Here is a 21048-nt window from a genome sequence, read left to right on the forward strand (position 1 = left end):
TCCAGAAAATCACCGAGTTCGACAGGCCTCATTGAAGTTTTACAGTTTGCGTGCACATGGGCCTGCTGTGAGCCCAATGTCATGATCCATCGAATCCGGGAGTCCGTTGAACTGTAATGAATGCTTAAGCGCGTACGCGTCACCTAAACGTCAGCCAAGGGTTGTTGTACTAAGTATTATGTAGCCCGGTATCCTGGCGCTGATTCACGCCCATGACACATTTTACCTACAATTAATTGTATAGGCATGAGCCCTGGTGAGAACCGTGAGAGTCTCGACCAAAGTTCCAGAATCGTAACTATCGTTCGTTGGAACTCCATGATTGGAGGAACTCTCGACCCAATCTTGTCATCCAAACAGGTCTGCAAAATGCTTCACTCGGGCTAGCAGCCCTGAAATCATGGCTAGCTTGTGCAGGTAAGTGAGATTCACACTCTGATTGCGTTCAATGCTAGCCTTATTGTAAAAAAATGCCGTCATCTTTCTCCTTAAGTTACTCTATTAGCATTGAGACGTGTCATTCGACATTTACCCGAGGCTCGCCAAGGCCAACTTGAGCTGTTCAATCTTGTTGTCGCATCGTCACTAGTCCAGCAGTGATGGGGCCCCGGCACTTTCTATTACCAAAACTTATCACCCGTGATCCGACATATGATTTGTATCTTCGGCGATCTGGCAGGACGGGTGCACACGTAACGCTAGGTCGACGAAACATGCCGCATCAGTCACCAATGCACCGCTCTGTCCTTACTACTCCAAACACGAAGTGACTGCGTGTCCGGGTCGGGGGGCCGTGGGTCATTAGCATGTACCTATGCTCTCATAAGTACTAACCTTACTTCATATACCCCCTCAATTTTTCCCCTCTGCATCCTATTACGCACTCACGATTCCCGTCATGATTTTCTGTCAGTGCTCGCTGTCTACTTCTTCATCCAGACACTAACAACCCGACTGATATAGTTACGAAGAAGCCTAAAACATCTGCCCTTCCTCCCGGATGGCCATCGCCATTCCACAACAAGTGCACTCAACGAGACTGCTCCTACGCTAATAACCCGCAAACCGTCAAGGGTGTTTACCAATGTCGCGGTGTCCCCGGAGGTTTCTACTGTGAGGGCACATACAAAATCGCATCCACCCGAGCGCGCGAGACAGAGCACTATTTACAAGAGATGGCCATGGCTCGTAGATCAGCTGAAGAGGAACAGAGAAGGCGCAAGACATCAGAGATGAGACGACCTGAGAGGGGACCCGAGTTTGGGATGCGACGGGGTGGGACGAACCTGTCTGACAGGAGAATACCAGATGAACGGGACCACCGATCTGATTTTCGGCAAGCTCCTCGCATTACGAGAGGCACGGAAAATAGGAGACCGCAAACGGGTGTACCAAGTTCAGGTTACCGCCCTTCACAATCCGAAAAAGAGTCGGAGTACAGGGTTGACCAACTTCTCATGAACCTCTATCCTGAAAGAGAAATCCGACCAAGATGGTGAGCAATACGCTAGTCTATTAGAATCGATGCTTATCGTTGAACTCCGTAGGATATAATGAACATACTACTACACGAGTTCTACATTTTATGTATTTTTAGGCCCCATTCAGAGCCAGTTCGATGATAATAACGATTTCTGACACGATATTACTTACATATGTCCTATATAACAGGACAACTACACATATTCTATTCTACACTTACACCGTGTCACTTATACTGGATTGATTATTATGTAAAGAAACTAAATGCCTATTCGAAATACCGCTGGACCAAGCTGCTTCTGCAATCTAGGTGTGATCGAAATTGGGAAGATTTTTGGATGGACTAGGCCTATGTACGTGATCGCGCTGGCATGTACTAGTACAGGGATGCTCATCGATTTCGCATCCGACCTCGTCTCGTAACAAGCTTCTTCATGTCAAAAATGTCAACGAGAACGGAGTGTATGCAAAGCAGTTCAAACTGCTTTGGTGAGATACCCGTTCCAACATAGCCCTTGAGCCTTGGCTAGCGTTCTTGATAGCTGAAACACGGTCTTCAAATCCACATGCTGTTGCTGTCCAAGGTTCATTCGAAACTGTTCTGTCCTCCATATAGCGTCGAGTCATGAATACAAAGAGTTCAGGGTTAGCTGAGCCATGCCTTTTATTATCTTATCCAAGGGACAGCGCGATGCCTCGGATTTCGAGCTGAGCATTATGTTATCAAAGACAATAGAAGTTTAATCTCGCCGAACAATTCAACGGCATCCTACGGATTACACCGAGGACACCCTTATCAGTAACAAGGGATGTTCTCATCCACGGAGGTGTCTCACATGTAACATGTTCCAGCTTTTTCGAGCCCTTCAGTTACATAACATGATCATGAAAGCTGACAGCCCTGTAGGATGATATCGTCACCACAGAGATATCAGCGACGCTGCAAGATGGATACGATGCGAATGGTTTCATGGCCATCATCATTTTGCTGTGGAGATATGAAAAAATAAAAACATACCTATATAAAGTTTATAACGAGTTCAACGGGGATGAGTGAGTGGAAGTTAATTCATTGAAGACACGCAAAGTAAGGACACGCTTTTATATTTGAGCGAATGGCTCATCAAAACGTTACAAAGGGGAATTCCGTCGCAGGTGGAGACTCTCGAAGATATGTTTGTGACTGTTTCAGACATTGAATGCGGTGCTGTAGCATCAGTTTCGGGTGTACACACTTTGAAATTTGACCAATGACGAGTTGAGCGTTCCAGACGCCAACATCAACAGAAAAATCTCAGCTGCCCAAGGGCCAGGTCCTGATAGCGGTTCTCCCCTCCCATCGACTGCCCGATCAACGATGGAAGCAAATAAATGCTTCCGCGGAACCATTTTATGGCTGGACAAGCAAGACTTGCATGTGACACCGTGGACCTAAATTTATGATCATAGATCGAGCGGAAGAGAATATTTAGATGCGGCGATAGAGGCTCTGATCACTTTAAGTGTTACGCCAAATTTCAGCGGCGAGGTTTTCACGAACTGCATTTTTCGCCCCATTCTACGTGTCTCGACCAATGGGCCCCTATATCTTTGATACCGGTTAATGGTAGGAAGTCGAGGTCAGAAGGCAGATAAAGACCTACTCGTCGACGAAGACGGAGAACGCAAGCATGACGGGGTAACTGGATCAGCATAAATACAAATATGGCTCACGTCGCTGTCAAGGAGATGCAGAGAGATACATGCACTCTACGATGAGCCGCGTCCACAAAGAACGTGTCTCAGTTGTGAAAAGTGTCCAACTTTAAATATGAACATCTTGAAGTCTAGAATGATTGATCGGTGAGCAAAAGAAGGAAGTAACTTGAACGGATCACGCACCCAACAAAACTGATGGATCCTTCAAACGCAGTGACAGAATCGATCGGGTGACGCATACTGTAGTTCCTCCGGTATCAGTCAACATAGACGCGAAAATATCCATAGCATAGATGATGAGTAGAGGCATTTGAATTGGAGCTGTGAAATAACTCATGTACGCACTGTAAACGAGTTGAAGCATAACAAACAGAATAACAATATACTGTACAAACAACAAAACTGCAAATAAATATCATCACTATGCCGCGCAAACGTACGAAGTCAACGGGATAGAATGCTACAAGTCCGTGCACGACGTGCCATCACCCGTGGACCCTCTTGTTAGATGATTCGGCTTCATCGAGCGCTCTCCTGCGCTTGCCCCTTCCTATGTACGACGGCGGTACAATGAAATATTTTTCAATGGCAGGCCTTGGGGACCTCGATGGCTGAACTGAGTACCCTCCCATCACAGGACTCGTTGGATTGGAATGTACGAGAGTTTCGATGGTCATGCTAGATGCTCCTACATCCTTTGGTGGTTTCTTTTTGTACTAGACGATATTAGCCACAGCGTCACAGGTACGCGAAAGAAGACGCACGGTTTCGAGTTCAGGTTTACCACGCCACTTTGCGATTGCTTCACAGAAGCGTAATGCTGCCCTTTCAACAGGCTCAGCAGGGTAGTGCCACGCTAGATCTTCCATGTGGGTAGATAGATCCGGCGTCAAAGACGGTATCGCATAGAACTAGGGAAGAATAGAATGTCAGCAATCTTGTGAAATCCTTGGTTAAGACAAAGATCTCACCCTTCTGAGGCGCTCATCCATTTCAGCTTCAAATTCAGCTTCGGCGCCCTCTCTTCGAATGGGCGTGCCGTTTCGCGTAGCTCGCAATGCAGGAAACATGATTTTTGTCGCTTCTTTGAGACCAGGCAGGTCGTCTGGGTCAAACCATGCAAATGCAGAGTCTTCGTCGTCTGGTGAATCGACTTGACCCAACCCATCGTCAGTGATGCCCAAGCCAACTGATAGAAGGCATTCGACAGCCTCCAGACCCCACCATCCTCCGGTGAGATAACCCTCTAAGGTAGCACGAGAGAGCAAGCCCGCAAGGAGCATGTACCATTCTCGCGAAGGTCGTAAAGGAGGCGCAGAGGGCGCTTCAGTGGTTTGAGATCTCCGGGACGAGGGCAGAGGTGATGTTGGCATTTGAACAGACATCTCTGTACCCCGTTGCCAGTCGCCTTCATATTCATCATCGCGAAGCTCTTCTCCGAGTTCCGTTGCGACGAGGGCAGAAAGCCTTAAAAAGCGTGGAATGAGCTCTGCCAACCGAGTGTTCCCAGCGCCAGCACCAAACTGTTCCCGTTCAGAATCAGTCATGCACCACTTCGACTTCCGACGCAATACGCTGCCATCTACACCTGGATGAGCCAAGCCCGATCCAACACCGGGGCCATCTTGCCAGCCAGCGATACCACCTCCGCTGTCACCCATACTTCCATTCGACCCGCCTAATCCTCCTTCCCATTGTCCAAAGTTTCTGGCGCTCGTTACAGCAGATGGTGGGCGTGCTCGACCAGACCCGCCTGGTGCTTTGACAGAGTGTTTAGCTTCAACGCATATTTCGCATCCAGTATGAAGATGTCGTGGGCACCGCAAGCCGGGGGGTGAATTGGCAGTGGAAGGGTCGGCGCCCTGCATGTACATGGCGCATACACGGCTACTGGGCATGAACTTTGACCTTCGGTTCTTTAAGGTAGCATCGTCAATAATAGATACTTCAATCTCAGAATTGGGAACTCACATGAGACTGCACCATTTGTGGTGCTTGCATTGTAGGAGATGCACGAAAGTCGGCCATAGGTATAAGAGATGTCTGAGGAAGTGCCGCGGCTGAGACATGCGAAAGCAGGACGACTGATGGAGGAATGCGACCAGTGACTCCTTGCCCAGAGGACATACTACTGCCCGTCCCGGATACTGGCGATGCCTTCTGCATTGCAGGAGAGCTTCCAGGACTTCGACCATTTGAAGACGCCTGATCTGAATTATTGGAAACAATAATTGGTGGAGGGTGATGATGATGTCGATATGGAGGGGTAGGTGCTTGGCGTGCAAATAAATCATTGATGACAGTCCCCAACGCTAACCGTAAACGAACACCATTCGGAAGAGTGTGCGGGTGGTTAGATGCTCCACGCTGAGGTGATTGTTGTGATTCTGGGCGCTGTGGGGATGTGGGTGGTGTATTCAGATCGTCGTCGAGGATTGGGTGCACAGGAGGAGGCTGGTCAAGCATTGATGTGACGACCTTCTCGAGACCAATAGCACGGAGTCTTAGAGTCCTTGCCAGGGTCAAGTCCTGTTTCTGCCGACGATTGTCCTCATCCTCATTATGAGGATGATTTGGACCACCCTCTCTGGCTTTGAGCATTTCAACATTTTCACCATCGCTTGAAACGTCGTCATCTTCCTCATATGACTCTGGGCGTTCGCGGTAACGATAATTAGGCGAAGAAGGACCTCCTGTTCGGTCGGTCATTCCAAGCTCAGCACGGGCCTGGGTAAATCGGGTTCGGCCATGAACCCATAACATATGATCTATTATGAGAGTTCGGGTAGATTTCTCTCTTGGAGGGATAGAGTGCAGATGATGTGCATGTTTGTGAGCTGGGGCCTTGAAAGGTCGTGAACCATTTGTTGGATTTGAAGATGATGAAGATGACGCGAAGATGGGGGGATGATATATGGCTGTCCTTGGAGGTTGGGGTACGCTGAATGATGAAAAGTGACCTTGATTCAAAATTGCGGAAGTAGAAGCGCTCCCGTTATGCAAAGATGAATAGGATGTCATGTCATGGATCGTGTCACTGTATATGCAGGGAGTATTTTTGATCCTATGTCGGCCGTCGTTCTTCTCCGAATAACGATCGTTGAACTTGGTTTGCTGTTGATGTTCTTCGTGAAGAATCGGAACACCCCGATATAATCACTTCGATTTTCTTCTCGCAAACTCTCAATACCCAATATCTGACAGCGTGGAAGGCGGAGTCCTCAACTTCGTGGTGGTTGAATAACTGGCAGCTATCCTCATCCAATCTAACCCTATTGTTGTTGGTGCTGGTCAGATGAGCTGAGGCCTAATACCAAGGTGAGTTCAACAGCAGATGCGGCTCCCCGAGTGACTATCATTAGCCCCCGGGCCCCGTCAACTGAGCTATTTTCCCTCACTCGCCATCGATGCAGACGGAGAATACTATTCAAGTCCTCCGTGATTAACATGGACATTAGCCGGGAATCTCGGGACAAGTCGCCATTTCCGTGAACTCGAGCTTGTAGAAGTCCCATTCAACTCAAGCGCAAAATCATTTCGCAATCGAATCTCATCAGCCATCCAAGCACCGTCTACTTCAGACCTCGCAGCTAGTCCCTCATTGGTAGATCTGGATGTTATGCTGCATGCGGTCGAACATATCAAATAGGGAGAATAGGCGATCATATACTAACTTATCTCAGGTCAATGCGCCAAGCCTTTCTGGAACACAGGGTCGGCGGACTACAACGAGTCAAATTGCAGGGTTTGATAAAACTACAGGGCTAGCGCCTGCAAGGTGTCAACACAGGTTTGATTGACATTGTCCAAAATCCACGCCCAGGTCGGAATTCAGTCTACTCCTTAACATTTCTTCGACGAGACTGATTTTAGTAGCGGTTGAATTATTCAGGCTATCTGAGCAACTTTCCCAATACAAACATGAATAGGTCATGGTTTATTCACAGCCTAGCCAGAGGCCAAAGTAGGGGCTCCGGTACCTTTGCTTTTATGAGGACTAGCTCGAAGACGCACCCTACGATCTGCAGTGTCATGGTAAAGGGCTTATCTAATCGGCATTCAACCCCAAATTGTTCGATAAGTCGGTGCCTCCCCAGGTCAGAGCCACAGCGGTCAAGATTGTCCATTGGGCACATCACATCAATGCGTCGAGAATGCGGCCTCCGAACTTTGTTATCGTTTCCCCAACGTCAGAACAATGGCGACAGTATGCCGTCGTTTGACTTTACGACTTCTGCAACAGTTTTTGACATCATTTGCATAATCATCGAAAACCGTTAGGCGCGTTTAGTTTTGTGCCACACATGTTAGCGCCGAATGGCCTGCTAAGCTCTACGTGCTAGTCAATCTCGACATCACTTCTCGGCATGCCATGACTCATCTTCGCGGGGACACTCAGGGGCCGTCTTATACAGACTTTCTCATGTCGAATCTGGTTTGCAACCCCCTCGTCGACCAACGAAGACTATACTCCAAAGAAAACAAGGCCATCTATCTCTAGTTCACGGGGCGGTGTTCCATCAGTCAATCTCTGTGAGCTGTCAATGTTGCACAAGACTAATTTTAACTCCGATATTCCAGGACATGGAACTCAAGCTCAATTGCGGAGGCACTCAGGGGTATCTTAACCCAAGCTTTCTCATGTCGTATCTCTTCCCTATGATATTTCTCGGGTTTGGAATTCTTTTTGTCATTGAACTTGATCCTGAAAAAAATTTATACCAAGGTTGATTTGTTGGTAGTACACTGCACCTCCTACGATGTCTAGTTGATGGCTGCCGATCTCAGCTCGGTAGCATTTGGCTCCGTCATGACTGCGGCAGAATGCCGCCATCAATTTATCCTTCCTGTGCCCGGGGAATCTCAAGCCTTCGCATCACCACTGTCAACCATAGCAGAAGAGCACCCGAATTTCGAAAAGGATCGTCGTGTGCAAAACGTCAAAAACGTAAGTACCCTGGATATGTCATTTACGAAGCTCATACAGGGCTCAGCAGATTGGCTCAAGCCTGTGATGCCACAGCGCTATTGAGCTGACATTTTTATCCCATGGGACGCTACTACCACGAATACTGCGGCACCGTCAGTCTAAGCGTTTCAAGTAACTGTGGCCCAGAGATCTCGGACCTTGACTCTGTGCATTCATAATTAAATTGTAGGCTATACAAGCACGCATCAAATTATGAGCGCAACTGCAATGGTCATCGTCGAAGGCTCGTACTCGATTTCCCTATAGCCAACATCTCGGTCGTTAACACAGGCCAGCCCTGTCGCATCACGCTCCCGCAAGTGGCCGCGGGCTTTTTGCTACGACGGGGATAGTCCCGCGACGTTCGAATATTTAAATAAGTTGTCAATGATAATGCAGACCACAAGCAACGCCACACGGATCGCGATTGTGCCTCGAAACAATGCATCCCGTCGGCTGTGCAAACTATGTACATAGTGCTATTTCGAAACTTCTCCGTGTTGCGGAACGAGTCACACGTGAGCTCTGATGGGGAGATTGAATCATGGCGTGTTTTCCAAGGTTCGCTTTTAGTCAAGTAGCGTCTTCATCGGGGGCAGTGTAAAGCCGAGGGTATCCCGGTCCGTTCCGTTTTGAACTTTGAACTTTTTGCGATTGCCAGGCTGTTTGATCGGTCGAGGCAGTGCTCATGATTGACGCTAGTGTTGTACAGCCCTGCCTGTGGTAAACGTCATGAAAAAAATCTTCCAAGTTCGAGCTCGATTTTCCGTAGACATCGCCATATGTAATGAAATGCTCGAACGAGATTGATCGTTGAAATTTTGATTCCATTGTATAAATATACGACATGATGATCAGACCGACGTCCGCCGTATCTAGGATGACTACGCTACAGGGATGAGGATAACGGGAACAAATAATAACGGTGGAGCGGAGCAAGCACACTACAATGATACTTAGGTACGATGACTAGCATACGAAGTTGCATCAATAACATGATAAATGACAAGACAAGAAGCCGAAAAGGGTAGTATAACAAAAATCTTTCGTCAAGGGAGAATCCGCAGAGCGTCCCAGGAATATGGTAGGCAGTCTTGGTGTTGAAATGTATGGGATGTAGATTAGACATATCAAGTCAGTTATTAGAGGGGCTGCCGCGTATCGAGATGGTGAGGATGGGAGTCTGGAGAGCATCATACCATGACGCTCATGCTACTCCACCCATTTTCCTCGGTCTTGGGTACAGGGCCACGGTCAGTCTCTTGCTTTGCAGCATCGAGAATTCGTTGACAGTCAGCACCGCCCTCAGAACGTACTATAGAAATTTCGATAAGCAATGTATTATGATGAAGAAGACACAGCACTTACAATGTCTGTTCAGGGCATCCATTCGCGCAAAGGTCTTGTTACAGCCATCGCACGTGAAAGGACGATAATTCGAATGAAGTTGTTCATGTCGCTTGCAATCGTGCTGTCTGGCGAACCCTTTGCCGCATCCCGGCCACTTGCACTGGAATGGTCGTTCTTCATTGTGTGAACGCATATGTCCTTAAATAGATACGTCAATATCACTGCACGAACCGACATTAAATTTAATTACCTTTCAGATTGAAGCTCCTCGTAAACGTGCTGCCACAACCAGGTACTGGGCACAGGAAGTTGGCATCCTGCTTGCGGCGCCGGTGGCTGGCGCCAGCTGTGCGCTCACTAGTCACAGTTTGTTTTGTGACAGAGATCTGGCTCGCCATGGTTTGGGCAGGGTCTGGGCGAAGCATAGATTGAGGACGTCCAGCGAGAGAGACACTGGGTAAATCCTCGTATCGCACACGCGGACTGGCTGATGGGCTGGGGTACGGGCTTGGGCGGTTAGATGACATCCCACTCCAGCTGCCGTCACCCCCACCGCGTGAGCCCGATGATGCCCGACGGTTGTGCATGCGAATGGATTGCACGGTCTCTTGGGGGTAGAGATACTGACGGTTAATGAGATCCGTGTGCGATGACGGAGGGAAGAGCAGAGGAGAGGAATGAGAGATGTCTTCAGAACGTGAGAGGCGGTTGTGGGTTGGGCGTGAGCCGCTGTCAGATTTGGATCGGCGAAGGTTAGCTGCCATGGCATCAGGGGTGAGATAGTTCATGTTGGATGGAGCGTTGGGAGTCCCGAAGTTGAACTGCTGGGTGTTGTTGAACGATGATTGATTAGCACTTGCGCTGGAGGGATGCTGCGATTGTTGGTGCTGCGGAAGGACGTCACTGAGGTTGACGGTGCCGTTGTCGTCGATAGCAGAACTATTGATGGCTCTGAGTTGTTCGTGGGTCATGAGAGAAGAGTCCCAGAAAGTTGGACGTAAAGAAGATGAAGTATCGGATTTACTACGAATGCGGGGGTTGGTACCCGGGAACAAGAAGCTGGTATTTGTAGGATCAGGATGGTGACCGAGACCGGACAGCCCCTGTGTATGAGAAGAGTGGCTGTGCGAGAATTGCTGTGCACCCTGTTGTGACACCCCGAGTAATTGAGATCCTTCGGTATGCTGAATTTGTTGCTGATCCCAAGGGGGGGTCGCAGCCTGTTGCTGTGGCGCATTTTGCGTTGATCCTGTTCGGACGTAAGACGCAAACAAAATATAAAAGGAAAGTTAGAGATTCCCGAAATAAACAAGATCCATCACGGAGTCAACTTGCCTTGATGGAGAGTTTTCAGGGTAGATTGAAAAGGGACCGCTTGTGAAGCCGCTCCACCGCCACTTATGGGTGTAGCAGGAACAATGTGCAGTTGTGGACCACTGGATGTAAAACCACCATCGCCGTCTGGGGCGTTTATCATTGGGGGTTCCTGTGGAAACAATGAACGGGCGGCTGGACTGCTATCAGGAATCAAAAGTTGAGGTGGAGACTGGGGTTTTCTTGGAGGAGACATGGATCGATCTCCGGGAAGATTATGGGACTGCCAATGGGGCGATTCAAAACGAAGATTTTCGAATGAATGAGCCATATCAAGACGTGGGGATGACGTGGGAATTTGTGGGTTTGAAGATACTGAAGAAGCACGACTGCGCGGCTCATCTCCTGCTCCGTTGCTAGATGGAGAACTATGATCGAAAGCATTTGGAGGACGGTTATCGAAAGGAGCACGAGTGACGGAAAGCGAGTTGTGATCAACGTCAGGGATGTATTCTCCTTGAAACATGAGCAAACCGGAAGAGTTTGGTGGATCGTACTCGGAGGGGTCATATTCGTCGCGAGAAACTACATTGTTTGCATCTGGTTCGAAGAGACCAAAAGCCTCTGGACCGTCTGGATCATAGCTGAGCTCTGAATGACCAGAGTAAGGAGAGTTCTGATAGGATCCATTGTATGAGGGAGTATGGGGGAATGGAGGAGATAGATGACCGAACTCGTAAGATTCAAAAGGAGTATTTGCGGTTAGGTTCAAAGGCTTGTTTGAAGGACTGCTGGAGTGATAATCAAGGTCGTTGAGGTATGTGTTTGATTCTGAGCGAAGTAGCGCCATCTGTCGTGAAAGGTATTGGTGGTGTAGGGGATAAATTGCAGCACAGAGAGAGAGATGATAGATCGGGATGGCCGATTTGCTGTGCAGTAAAAGACGCTGATTGTTTGTTTGAAAAATATAATAACGAGTTGAAGAAGGATGAGGATAGGAATAAGAAAGATATTGACGCTTGTCAGAGGGGGAAGGTAGAGGTTTTGTGAGAATTCCAATAGGTTTATTATTGGCATCAATAGTGCCTGGTCTTTTTAACCTCCGCTATACATGTATATTCGGCCGGACTACATATCCATACTTGGAATCTGTTTCCGATGGCTTCATCCGGCTGTAATTTATTGTTTATTTTCGGCAACGTCCACCGACAAAGGCGGCCCCTCCATCAATCTTTGGACTCGGAAATTCCCGTCTGGTTTCTGCTTGCATCAAGTTACGTTGCCGTCGCATCCTCTTCGAATCTTGTTTTGTCTAGCCAGTCGTTCTCAATATGCCGATCAGACTATTCGGTAATCAATCTTGTCGGCGTATGATGGTCTTTGGCACGTTAGGTACCATTGACCCATGTGCAACCTGACAGTTTACTGAATAAATCTTTCTTTGATACTTCGTTACGTACATCAAAAACGTCCCCTCCCCATGATATATCGATCGCGGTATTCAAAGTCTATCACCCTCTAAATTAGGGGTGTCGACAATGTGTCTAGTCCTGACTTAGGTTCCTCCCTCGCGCCGACTATCGGAAACTTACTCTTCTGCTGTCGATCCCTATCCCCAAACTCCTTTTGCAGCCGCTCTCGTTCTGCGACCACATGGTCCTCGCTGTGGCAATGCCCTGTGTTATGAAATCTGTCATCGACTCCTTACGCGCATCCATCACCTTTTGATCGAAATACCCGCGAAAGTTACGCTCGCTCGCTCTCGAACGCCGTTCCTGGAGCCCCGAGTGCTTCTCCCGCAACGCTCTTCCGTACTCGATGCGGTACGTCAAAGCCATCTATAGAGTCCGATTAAGTTGCAGGTCGTTTCTCTCGTTTCAAACGCATTACCGCAATGACCGGGGGTTTATACGATTCTCTTGATCGACGAGGTAAACGTGCATGGTCGCCGGAACGCAGAATTGGCGAATGCGGCTGCGGCATTGGGATCCCTGGCCTGGCTGCACGTTATGCATAGCCATGACCCAGCCAAGAAGCGGCTCGTTTAATGAAATTCATGTATACAGCAGTTTGGCATGCCCTGATCATATCGATGCACCGCCTCGTTCATCAGCAATCGCGAGAACATCAAAAAGAACATATATGATCAGTTCGAATTCAACGCAATATCACTGCAAATAGGAATTTCATTGTAATGTACATCATGCGACCCAATTTCCGAGGTACAATCTGATGCGTTCTCCCATGTTTTGTGAGGCAGTGTGACTACGTCGCCTACTACTTGTAGCAGGATCGACAAACGAAGCATTCTCTACCGTTCTCCTGTAGCTGGGGTTATCAGGGGGTTGTCCTGTCAAACACGCGGACCTTGCCGCAATTAATAAAAAGGTCTTCGATCCCCGGCGATTATCGAGGATGATGCATTGATGGTTGCACAGGACAAGCAATTGTAAGACAAGTTATATGAACATCTTGGAAGGACATCATCGTACCATCGTCGTTACCCCCCATCGTTGCCAATCAAGAAATCATTTCGATTCTGCAAAAACTAGAATACGGGTATTTCAGCCCATACTTAGCGACTTCCCTCCTCGCAACCACCAGCGGTGACTCGGTACCATATGTAATTCTTAGTGTGCGAGTATTTAATGGAACCCATCGGTGGTGCCCTGAAACGTGCCTTGCGAGAGCGTTGGCCACGCGCCGTTCTTTCAAGGGTAATTCTCATTCATATCGCGTTTTTGCATTCTAGACATGCTCGGTGCACCGCATGTGGTATGCATTGTTATTTCGAACGTAGAACACGAGGAAAATCGATGGGCAGACTTCCACTTGGCCGACGTTCAGGCTGTGCACGCTGTAGGACGCTGTGCCAACCTCCAATTAGCGCCGCATCGGGATTTAAAAATAGTACCGCAGGGGGGTCGTTCGAGTATTGTGACTTTTGAGAAAGAAGGCTCTCTATAATAAGAAAAATCGATTTGAGCCATAGTCGCCTTCCGCTGAGGGTGGAACCTCGGTACTTGGATAACCCCAGATTCCAAAACAATTAACGGGGAAGTTGAGTCAGCCTGTCATCATCCTGAGTCAGTAAAAGCTCATAATATCATGCTGACAAGTTAAGAGTCAGCCGTGAGACGCGTAAGCTCGAACTTACTCGTAAAATGTAGTCAATACCAGTGAAATTCAGCGACATAGCCCTGAGGCAGTTCGCCCGCATCAGTGGAATAAACTTTGATTTAATATTAAGGGCGTCCATTCGTTGCTGCGAATACTACCATCGCTCTTCGGGGCTCGTGGGAAAGAGTACGTGGCACAGGAATACCAGATGCTGGTCTCCGAGTGAACTTCAAGCCTGCGATCAAAGTTATCTTTGTATGCGTTTCGGATTATCGGTGCCGTTCGTGTGCTAAAGCGAGAGTGTTTCCGGCACTAGACCTTTTCACACCAAAGGATAATAATAGTACTGACATCATTGACCAGGTTGTACCGCTGTGTCGTGATTCCTTCGTTGCAATGGAGCATAAATCCTTGCGCCCCTGGAGATAGGAGACTCATGAGAATGAATAGGAAGAAATGAGGAAAAATACCGACAGAAAGAAGGCGACTCGGATCAATTCAATTGAAGATTTTCAGGGGACTTCGCTATGCGTGCACTGACAAGGCGCTAGCAATTGATGGCCAGGCCGTCTGCGACAAATGCGCATTTTCGCCGTACCCCCCGAACGCACCCATACCCATCTTCAGTATAGAACCAAAAGCTAGAAGGAGCACCGATCTTGATCACCGCAGAGAGGGCGGATTTTCCGAAATTACAAACATCACTATGAGAACAGGTGAGAAATTCAGCATCAGCTTGGGTGTAAGTCATCGTTCCTGGCCGGAGTTTTAGATTGCTAAATTAACCCGAACCTTTTCTGAGCGCTGAAAAGCCCTCTGTAATCACAAATCTGCGCTCGGTCATGATTAAACACGGCATATTCCGTCAACTTGGGTTCATAAAGGGCGCTCGAGCGCCGTTGAGCAAATTGCTTTTCAGATGGAACTCCACCAGTTTGCCGAAATCGTTGATATGTCAATGTCATTTTTTGAACTAGACTAGGATGGCATGAGCGGGCGCACTCGCTCCACCATAGCCATGCGAGCCACTTGATATCAATTAGAATAAGGCTGACAGGAGGAGCAATTAACGCCCGCACCGCATGGACTCCATCATTTTGCGCTCGCGGGAGCCTGACTTGTTGAAAAACATGGGCAATCACCGAGCTCGATACTCCATTGGTTTGTGGCGGATCGTCCTAACAATTTCAGAAACCTTAGGTTCCGTGTTCCTAGATCATGCCAAAAGGCGATGCGTGTAGGCCGGCGCGCTAGGCCACTGGCGATAACCGTCGACGCGTTACTACAGCCGACTGGCAAGACCGAAGAATATGTGCATGTTCAGCAAAAATATGATGATCTAATAGGTTACAGTTTCTACCTTATAAATGATGGTGACTCGGAGTATCTGTTCAAGTGAACTAGCAGCTGGGCTGTGAATCAATGTGCTGGTGTTTGGTCGAGTCGCATCATGGATAGGATTGATCAAATTCATTGACAGTTGTCTATTTTCGAACACATACTAGGGTTAGGGTTAGGACGCTTTACCAGCAAAGAAAAGGCCCACCCAGCCAGAGTGGCCGTGGTGGGACAGGAAAATATTGAGACAGTGCATGAACCGAAGCTCACACAAACTGCAGTTACCCTCTGAGGACAGGGTCGCCGTGCTATGAAAGGTCCCTACAGCCCAAAAACCTGAGACATGAAGAGATCCGTGCCATCAAGGTAAGTATGAGGAATCAGATTTGTGAGTAGTCGAGTTTTATAGTGGGTGGTTAATTGCGCACGGACCATCGGGTGGTAGCGAAAGAGTATTAGGCGCTCTTAGGACAGAAGAGGCAAGTACTTCGGGCCTTTTGTCACAAGCCCAGCGCTGAGCAAAATAATATTATCGCACCATCATACAGTTCACATTCTTCGGCGGCACGCCAGTATGCACATATCCTTGTCCTAGCGGTGTCGCTAACTTATTCTGGACCACTCAGAGCAAGTACTACCAGTATCACAGCTGACACAGCCTAACTTGAATTCGCCGTCGATGTTATGAAAAGCATGCTACCTATCTTAAAATAATCAACAGTGGTGAGTGACCGAATTGATGCATCCAGGAACCAGGACTCAGAACTATGATTCAGGACAAATTTTCGAGTTATGTGGTAATCTGTGCACTTGGCCAGATGTCAGTTGCAGTCAAGGATTGCAGGGACGCTGCATGCTCCCTCCTCGGAGTCGGTCGCTATCTCGTCTGATACTCATGCTAAGGGTTGATGTTCGTGAGTATACGATGTCTCAACGGGTCGGCACATTTCAACCTATTAGAACACTCTACATAACTTCCCGCGCTTACCGCCCAGTCACCCTTTCACAAATGAAGGGGAATGGATTCACACAACTCGGGACAAGGTCCATATATCCTTCCATGGACGGACTGCGGTATGGAAACTGCTTGATAATGATGCAACGCCCCTCCCATCATAATGAGACAGAATCAATCCTTCGTTACAAGCACAATTTCAAACGCCAAGTCATGGGGTTCGCAAATAGAGTTGAGAGCCTCAATGAGATATCCATTTCGCGGATATATATGATGCGGGTTGTTGGCTAGCCATTAATATTGGCTCGGGCGCAGAGATTTGCTCAATATGTCGTGTTCTTTCAGAGCGACCTTACGTACTACTATTTCCTCCAACTCCTGGATTGCTCTTGCCATCAAACATCTTCCTATCCAAAAACTACTCATCCGTTCGAGACTCCCGTGGATGCTGGATCGTCGGTGGATCTGGACAATGCAAATATCACACAAGGTGGACGAGCCTGAACAGTTCATTCATGATCAACTTCACTTTTTCCCACATTTGAAAGGGACCTTTTCGCAACCTTTTTTTGGTGAATTCCTTTGTTCGATTTGGTCACGATGAATGTCTCTGCACTACTAATGTTTCTCATCCTCATGTCAGGATCAGTGAAAGGCTTGAAACAATGGCTGTAAATCATGCTCAACTTCCTTGGATATTTTCACTTACATGTTTTTAGGACGAGATGTATTTATACCTAGATGCATCGATTGAACGCTTTGTCGCGACTAACAAAGTGCTTTACATGATGCAGATGATCCAGAGTGACGTATAAAGTCGTGTTCACTTCCTCTTGTTCCAATGCACATCTCTGCGATATCCAAACAGCTCTCGTTCACGATGATCCCACTCACATCGACGTGCCTGGTGACTACGTTCGACTGTAGCATTGATTACAATAGCATTTTGGAGAACCACTTCGACATTGCTACCATGGATGAAGAGCTAGCATCATTCAAGTTCCCGGACAATGTAAGCTGAATAATCTGTGTATGAATGATGCGCTCATGTCTCGTAGCTTTACGATGCTGTGGCTCGTGCCTGGGATTCACGTAATTGCCCGCATACACAGTGTTTTGGTCAGAAACGACCTCATCACCTCGACGGTGTGACAGAAAGCTCACCTTCTGATATGGGAATAACATGGGACAGGCCTGGTTATCGTCCTCGTCGTTCATCCTATGAAGAGAGACGTGGTGCTGTGTCTGTGAGACCAAGTGAAGTCAACTCCCTACGCCCATACACCCCGTCTCCGAGTCTGAACTGCGGGAATTTTCCAGCGTTCCAGTCACGTCATAGAATTGATAGCGCAGCTTTTGACGAACCAATTGCCACCCAATGTGATGATCATTCATCCGATGCCGATGACGAGATGGATGACTGCGCTTATTCGACAGATAGTACAATGTCATGGCAGCTGCATAGCGTCACACAGGATTCACCAACGCCCTCGGCTTCTTCTTCTCTCGGCTCCATATCATGGTCCGACGGTTCTGAAGATGGCTATACTTCTACCCCCGATGGCGGTTACGATAAAATCAAGTCTTTCCCTTCCATGTACTCCAACTTCTTCGAATGTCAGGGTTCTGGGCACCCGGACTGCGGTCACGAGGAAAAGACTGGAATGCATCAGCTCCGCCGAGGGGTACCACCCAAAGGCAAATATGCCTCAGAAACGAGCGGAAAGCTACCCCTCGCAAGCAATGTTTCTCATCCGATACTTTCACACCTACATATGGAACCGATGACTCTGGATATGAGCTATCGGCATCGATCAAAGAAAGGAGCACCAGTGAACCCAAGCAAACCTTATTTCCCTGCTTGCTCGACGGCTGCAGGCAGGTCTGTAACAGTGCCACCGACCTTGCACGCCACCGGCAGTGTCTTAGACATCGTGCTCCTGAATATTCATGCCTGGGTTGCCGACACCCGTTTACTCGCCCTGATGCTTTAAAGAGGCATCTAAATGGAAAGTCTTCATGCAAACAGGCGCATCGAGCGGCTCTGGTTGCTAGGAAGGCTTAGGGGGACTTTTGATTGTCTTCGCGGTCCTGTCGGCCACCAATTACATTGGTGGTCCTTCTACGATCTCCGGTATCATCTTGATCCGAACGTGCGGTGGGCACGTCAACAGTGTCGATGGGAATGCTCAAGGGTTCGTCGTTAATGAATTGTGGTTGGTGTTTCGTTATTGAATGCAGCTTCAATCGGTGGTTCCTGCGAATAGTCACATCACCCTAGATAACTAATACATAAAATCTAATCCTTTATCTTACAAACGTGTAGCGGTAAACATGGAATATACCCTTTAATTGCCGCAATAAACTGCGTTCATATGATAAGAAGATCATCACCCCTTCGTGAATTTGACGTCCGAATGGAATGAGCCTGCGCAGATGTATCCTCCAAGCGCTCCTCCAAAATCTCCTTGGGACTATTCATCGAAAGTGTATCGGCTGCTTTAAGCTCCTCCACGGAGACGGCACGGCGCTTCCCAAGGAAGATCTTGCCCCCAGGCGCATCTTGCAGCGAACGAATAATGATATCTTTCTCAAATAGATATTTAATATCTTCCAGTGGATACCCACTCGTCTCGGGTATGAAGATATATACCCATGCTGCCATTATAAATGAAGCAACGCCGAATAGGAGGAAGGTCCCATAGGTAATGTGGTCTAGCATGATGGGCGTAATTTGAGCGATGATGTAGGTGAACAGCCAGGTAGTTGCAGATGCGAGGGACATGGCAGCCATACGGAGATGGCCTGGGGCAACTTCAGAGCCGAGGATAAGGGGAGTAAAACCCCAGCCTAAACAGAAGAAAACGCCGAATAGATATAAGGCAACAATAGAAACGTACGTTCCTGGCACAACACCCTGGTCTGGATGAGCACCAGCGTACCCGCCAATCCATAGCATCATCAAGCCCTGCGCTAGACCACCATAAATCAGGGTCCTCTTCCTACCCCAACTTTCGATAACAAAGGCAAGAGTTGTGCACGCGACGACGAATTTTACGACACCGTATATGCCAGTAGCAAATAGCGTCGAAGAAGTAGATGAGAAACCGAGGCCGGCAAATATTTCAGGAGCATAGTAATTAATTGCATTCGTACCGGACCACTGCTGTAAAAAGGTGGCGAGAGAACCGATAATGCAACGCAGAAATATGATTTTCGATTCTCCCATCTTGCGGAATTGTGTGAGCAGCGGTAGTCTTTGCTTCCCGATGAAATCAGCGCGGATCTCGCTAAGAGTCAGTGCGACGGCATCATCATCCTGGTCTTTCCTCGCAATATATGCGAGGACTGCAGCTGCTTTATCGTAGTGACCGCGTTCCACAAGCCAACGGGGAGACTCGGGTTGGAAAAGCATAAAAAACAGGAAGAGTGCCCCAGGTACCATCTGGGCGATGATGGGCAACCGCCATTGCATTTGTCCCTGGTGAGATATTGAGAGAAACGCTATAGTTGACCCAAACTATATACAATCGATCAGTAAAATTGTCTTAGGTCTGGAAGTGACACTCACAAGCCAACATATTTCCCAGTCCCACCGCAACTTCGATGCTACCGGTGCATCGACCGCGTATGGCTCTCGGGGCACATTCGGATACGTAGGTTGGCACCAAAGCTGACATCAAACCCACCCCCAGTACCGCCAAGGAAACGGGAGAAATACAAAATTTTCAACCCGACAGCCGGCGACGTCCCAACTCCAGCTATCGACTGGATGGTGCTTCCGATGAGATATATTACTGCTGAAGCCAATAAAGCCGGCTTTCTCCCAAATCGGTTTGCAAAGTAAGTCGAAAATAATGCCCCAAAGCTAACTAGTATGAGTCTAATTGCGATAAACCGGGAACTGAACTGCACTCACAATCCGCCCGCTTGCAGGACCGAAACTATATTAGCACTCAAGCTGGCCTTTGCAGAGGCTGATTCCGATTGCAGGCCAAAATATTGTTGAAATGATGGCAGTGCGATCACACCACCTATGAGACCAATGTCCCAACCAAAGCAGACGTATCCTGTGGTCGCTGAAAATGCAAGAAAGTAGGCATTGCGGTACTGAATGATATCTCGAAGTTCCATTTTCAAAGTCGTGGCCATCATAGAGTAGAGAGCGCATATAACGTGAACGGGAGGGTGAGCGTATCTCCCCAAGTGGACAATGCCCTTATATCAGTGTGAATAGTTATCTTGAGTGATACCTGCTTGGACCATTTCGGCCACTGGCGCACTGCGCGCATCATTGTTGACTAGTTTGAAAAGCGATGTTTCCCGAGAACTTGAAGGTTGCTACTGGCAGTAGCTAAGGTAAGGAACAAATGTCTTTCTCCTATCATAAGGAGAGACTCATCATGGTTGCGAAAGACGACCAGAACTCACAAGGCTTAGCTTCGATAGGTGGGCCTGACTTAAACAAATTGTCTGATTGATCGGACGCGGACTCATCAGCGTGAACTAGAATGAATGCAGCGCGACATCACGTAATATTACGCAATTCACTTTGTTTACATGTTGAAATCGGTTATTTAATCACATCACCTAGATTTACTGCGGAAACGAGAAAATAGTCCGGCCGGATTAGTGTACGGACAGAACCTATAATAGGATAGTAACACAATGTAAGAAAATGGATGTTTCACCAAGAGTTAGAGTCAGGAAAGGTACATTTGTGGGACACAAACACGACACAGCAAATGAAAGATTTTCAGGCTCTCCAAATATGCACTACAGTCTAATCCAACATCAAAATTCAATGATTTGTGTGTTGAGT

The 21048-nt window shown here is 48.0% G+C and overlaps 7 protein-coding genes across 7 annotated transcripts; 2 read left to right on the forward strand and 5 right to left on the reverse strand.

Annotated features, from left to right (window-relative positions):
* The first annotated feature begins 749 nt into the window (after nt 1-749).
* On the forward strand, nt 750-1650 carry EDB93DRAFT_885334 (uncharacterized protein). The gene is made up of 3 exons (XM_041457813.1): nt 750-908; nt 964-1495; nt 1548-1650. Exons 1-3 carry the CDS (start codon nt 899-901, stop codon nt 1552-1554), a joined length of 549 nt encoding a protein of 182 aa, XP_041303141.1. The 5' UTR covers nt 750-898; the 3' UTR covers nt 1555-1650.
* Nucleotides 1651-3448: 1798 nt separating this feature from the next.
* Nucleotides 3449-6326, reverse strand: EDB93DRAFT_885376 (uncharacterized protein). Its single transcript, XM_041457814.1, has 4 exons — nt 5152-6326; nt 4152-5096; nt 3945-4091; nt 3449-3896 (listed from the first exon to the last, which is right to left on the reverse strand). Exons 1-4 carry the CDS (start codon nt 6199-6201, stop codon nt 3666-3668), a joined length of 2373 nt encoding a protein of 790 aa, XP_041303142.1. The 5' UTR covers nt 6202-6326; the 3' UTR covers nt 3449-3665.
* A 3016-nt stretch (nt 6327-9342) lies between these two features.
* EDB93DRAFT_1242856 (uncharacterized protein) lies at nt 9343-9924 on the reverse strand (the record flags this gene model as incomplete). Its single annotated transcript, XM_041452074.1, has 3 exons — nt 9343-9464; nt 9518-9697; nt 9750-9924. 3 exons carry the CDS (start codon nt 9922-9924, stop codon nt 9343-9345), a joined length of 477 nt encoding a protein of 158 aa, XP_041303143.1.
* A 443-nt stretch (nt 9925-10367) lies between these two features.
* On the reverse strand, nt 10368-11878 carry EDB93DRAFT_885533 (uncharacterized protein). The gene is made up of 2 exons (XM_041457815.1): nt 10835-11878; nt 10368-10771 (listed from the first exon to the last, which is right to left on the reverse strand). The coding sequence occupies exons 1-2, from the start codon at nt 11661-11663 to the stop codon at nt 10467-10469; spliced, it is 1134 nt and encodes a 377-aa protein (XP_041303144.1). The 5' UTR covers nt 11664-11878; the 3' UTR covers nt 10368-10466.
* A 3552-nt stretch (nt 11879-15430) lies between these two features.
* Nucleotides 15431-15583, reverse strand: EDB93DRAFT_1064938 (uncharacterized protein; the record flags this gene model as incomplete). The annotated part of the gene is made up of 1 exon (XM_041444884.1): nt 15431-15583. A coding segment is annotated over one exon (153 nt), but the record flags the coding sequence as incomplete, so codon positions are not given.
* Nucleotides 15584-17841: 2258 nt separating this feature from the next.
* EDB93DRAFT_1093335 (uncharacterized protein) lies at nt 17842-18291 on the forward strand (the record flags this gene model as incomplete). Its single annotated transcript, XM_041446503.1, has 1 exon — nt 17842-18291. The coding sequence occupies one exon, from the start codon at nt 17842-17844 to the stop codon at nt 18289-18291; it is 450 nt and encodes a 149-aa protein (XP_041303146.1).
* A 248-nt stretch (nt 18292-18539) lies between these two features.
* Nucleotides 18540-20678, reverse strand: EDB93DRAFT_1174760 (general substrate transporter). Its single transcript, XM_041450456.1, has 6 exons — nt 20658-20678; nt 20146-20600; nt 19925-20094; nt 19798-19899; nt 19742-19773; nt 18540-19707 (listed from the first exon to the last, which is right to left on the reverse strand). Exons 2-6 carry the CDS (start codon nt 20379-20381, stop codon nt 18598-18600), a joined length of 1650 nt encoding a protein of 549 aa, XP_041303147.1. The 5' UTR covers nt 20382-20600; nt 20658-20678; the 3' UTR covers nt 18540-18597.
* Nucleotides 20679-21048: the final 370 nt, after the last annotated feature.

This window comes from Suillus bovinus, assembly GCF_016758785.1.
Source record: "Suillus bovinus strain UH-Sbo-P2 chromosome Unknown EDB93scaffold_81, whole genome shotgun sequence".
Taxonomy (NCBI): domain Eukaryota; kingdom Fungi; phylum Basidiomycota; class Agaricomycetes; order Boletales; family Suillaceae; genus Suillus; species Suillus bovinus.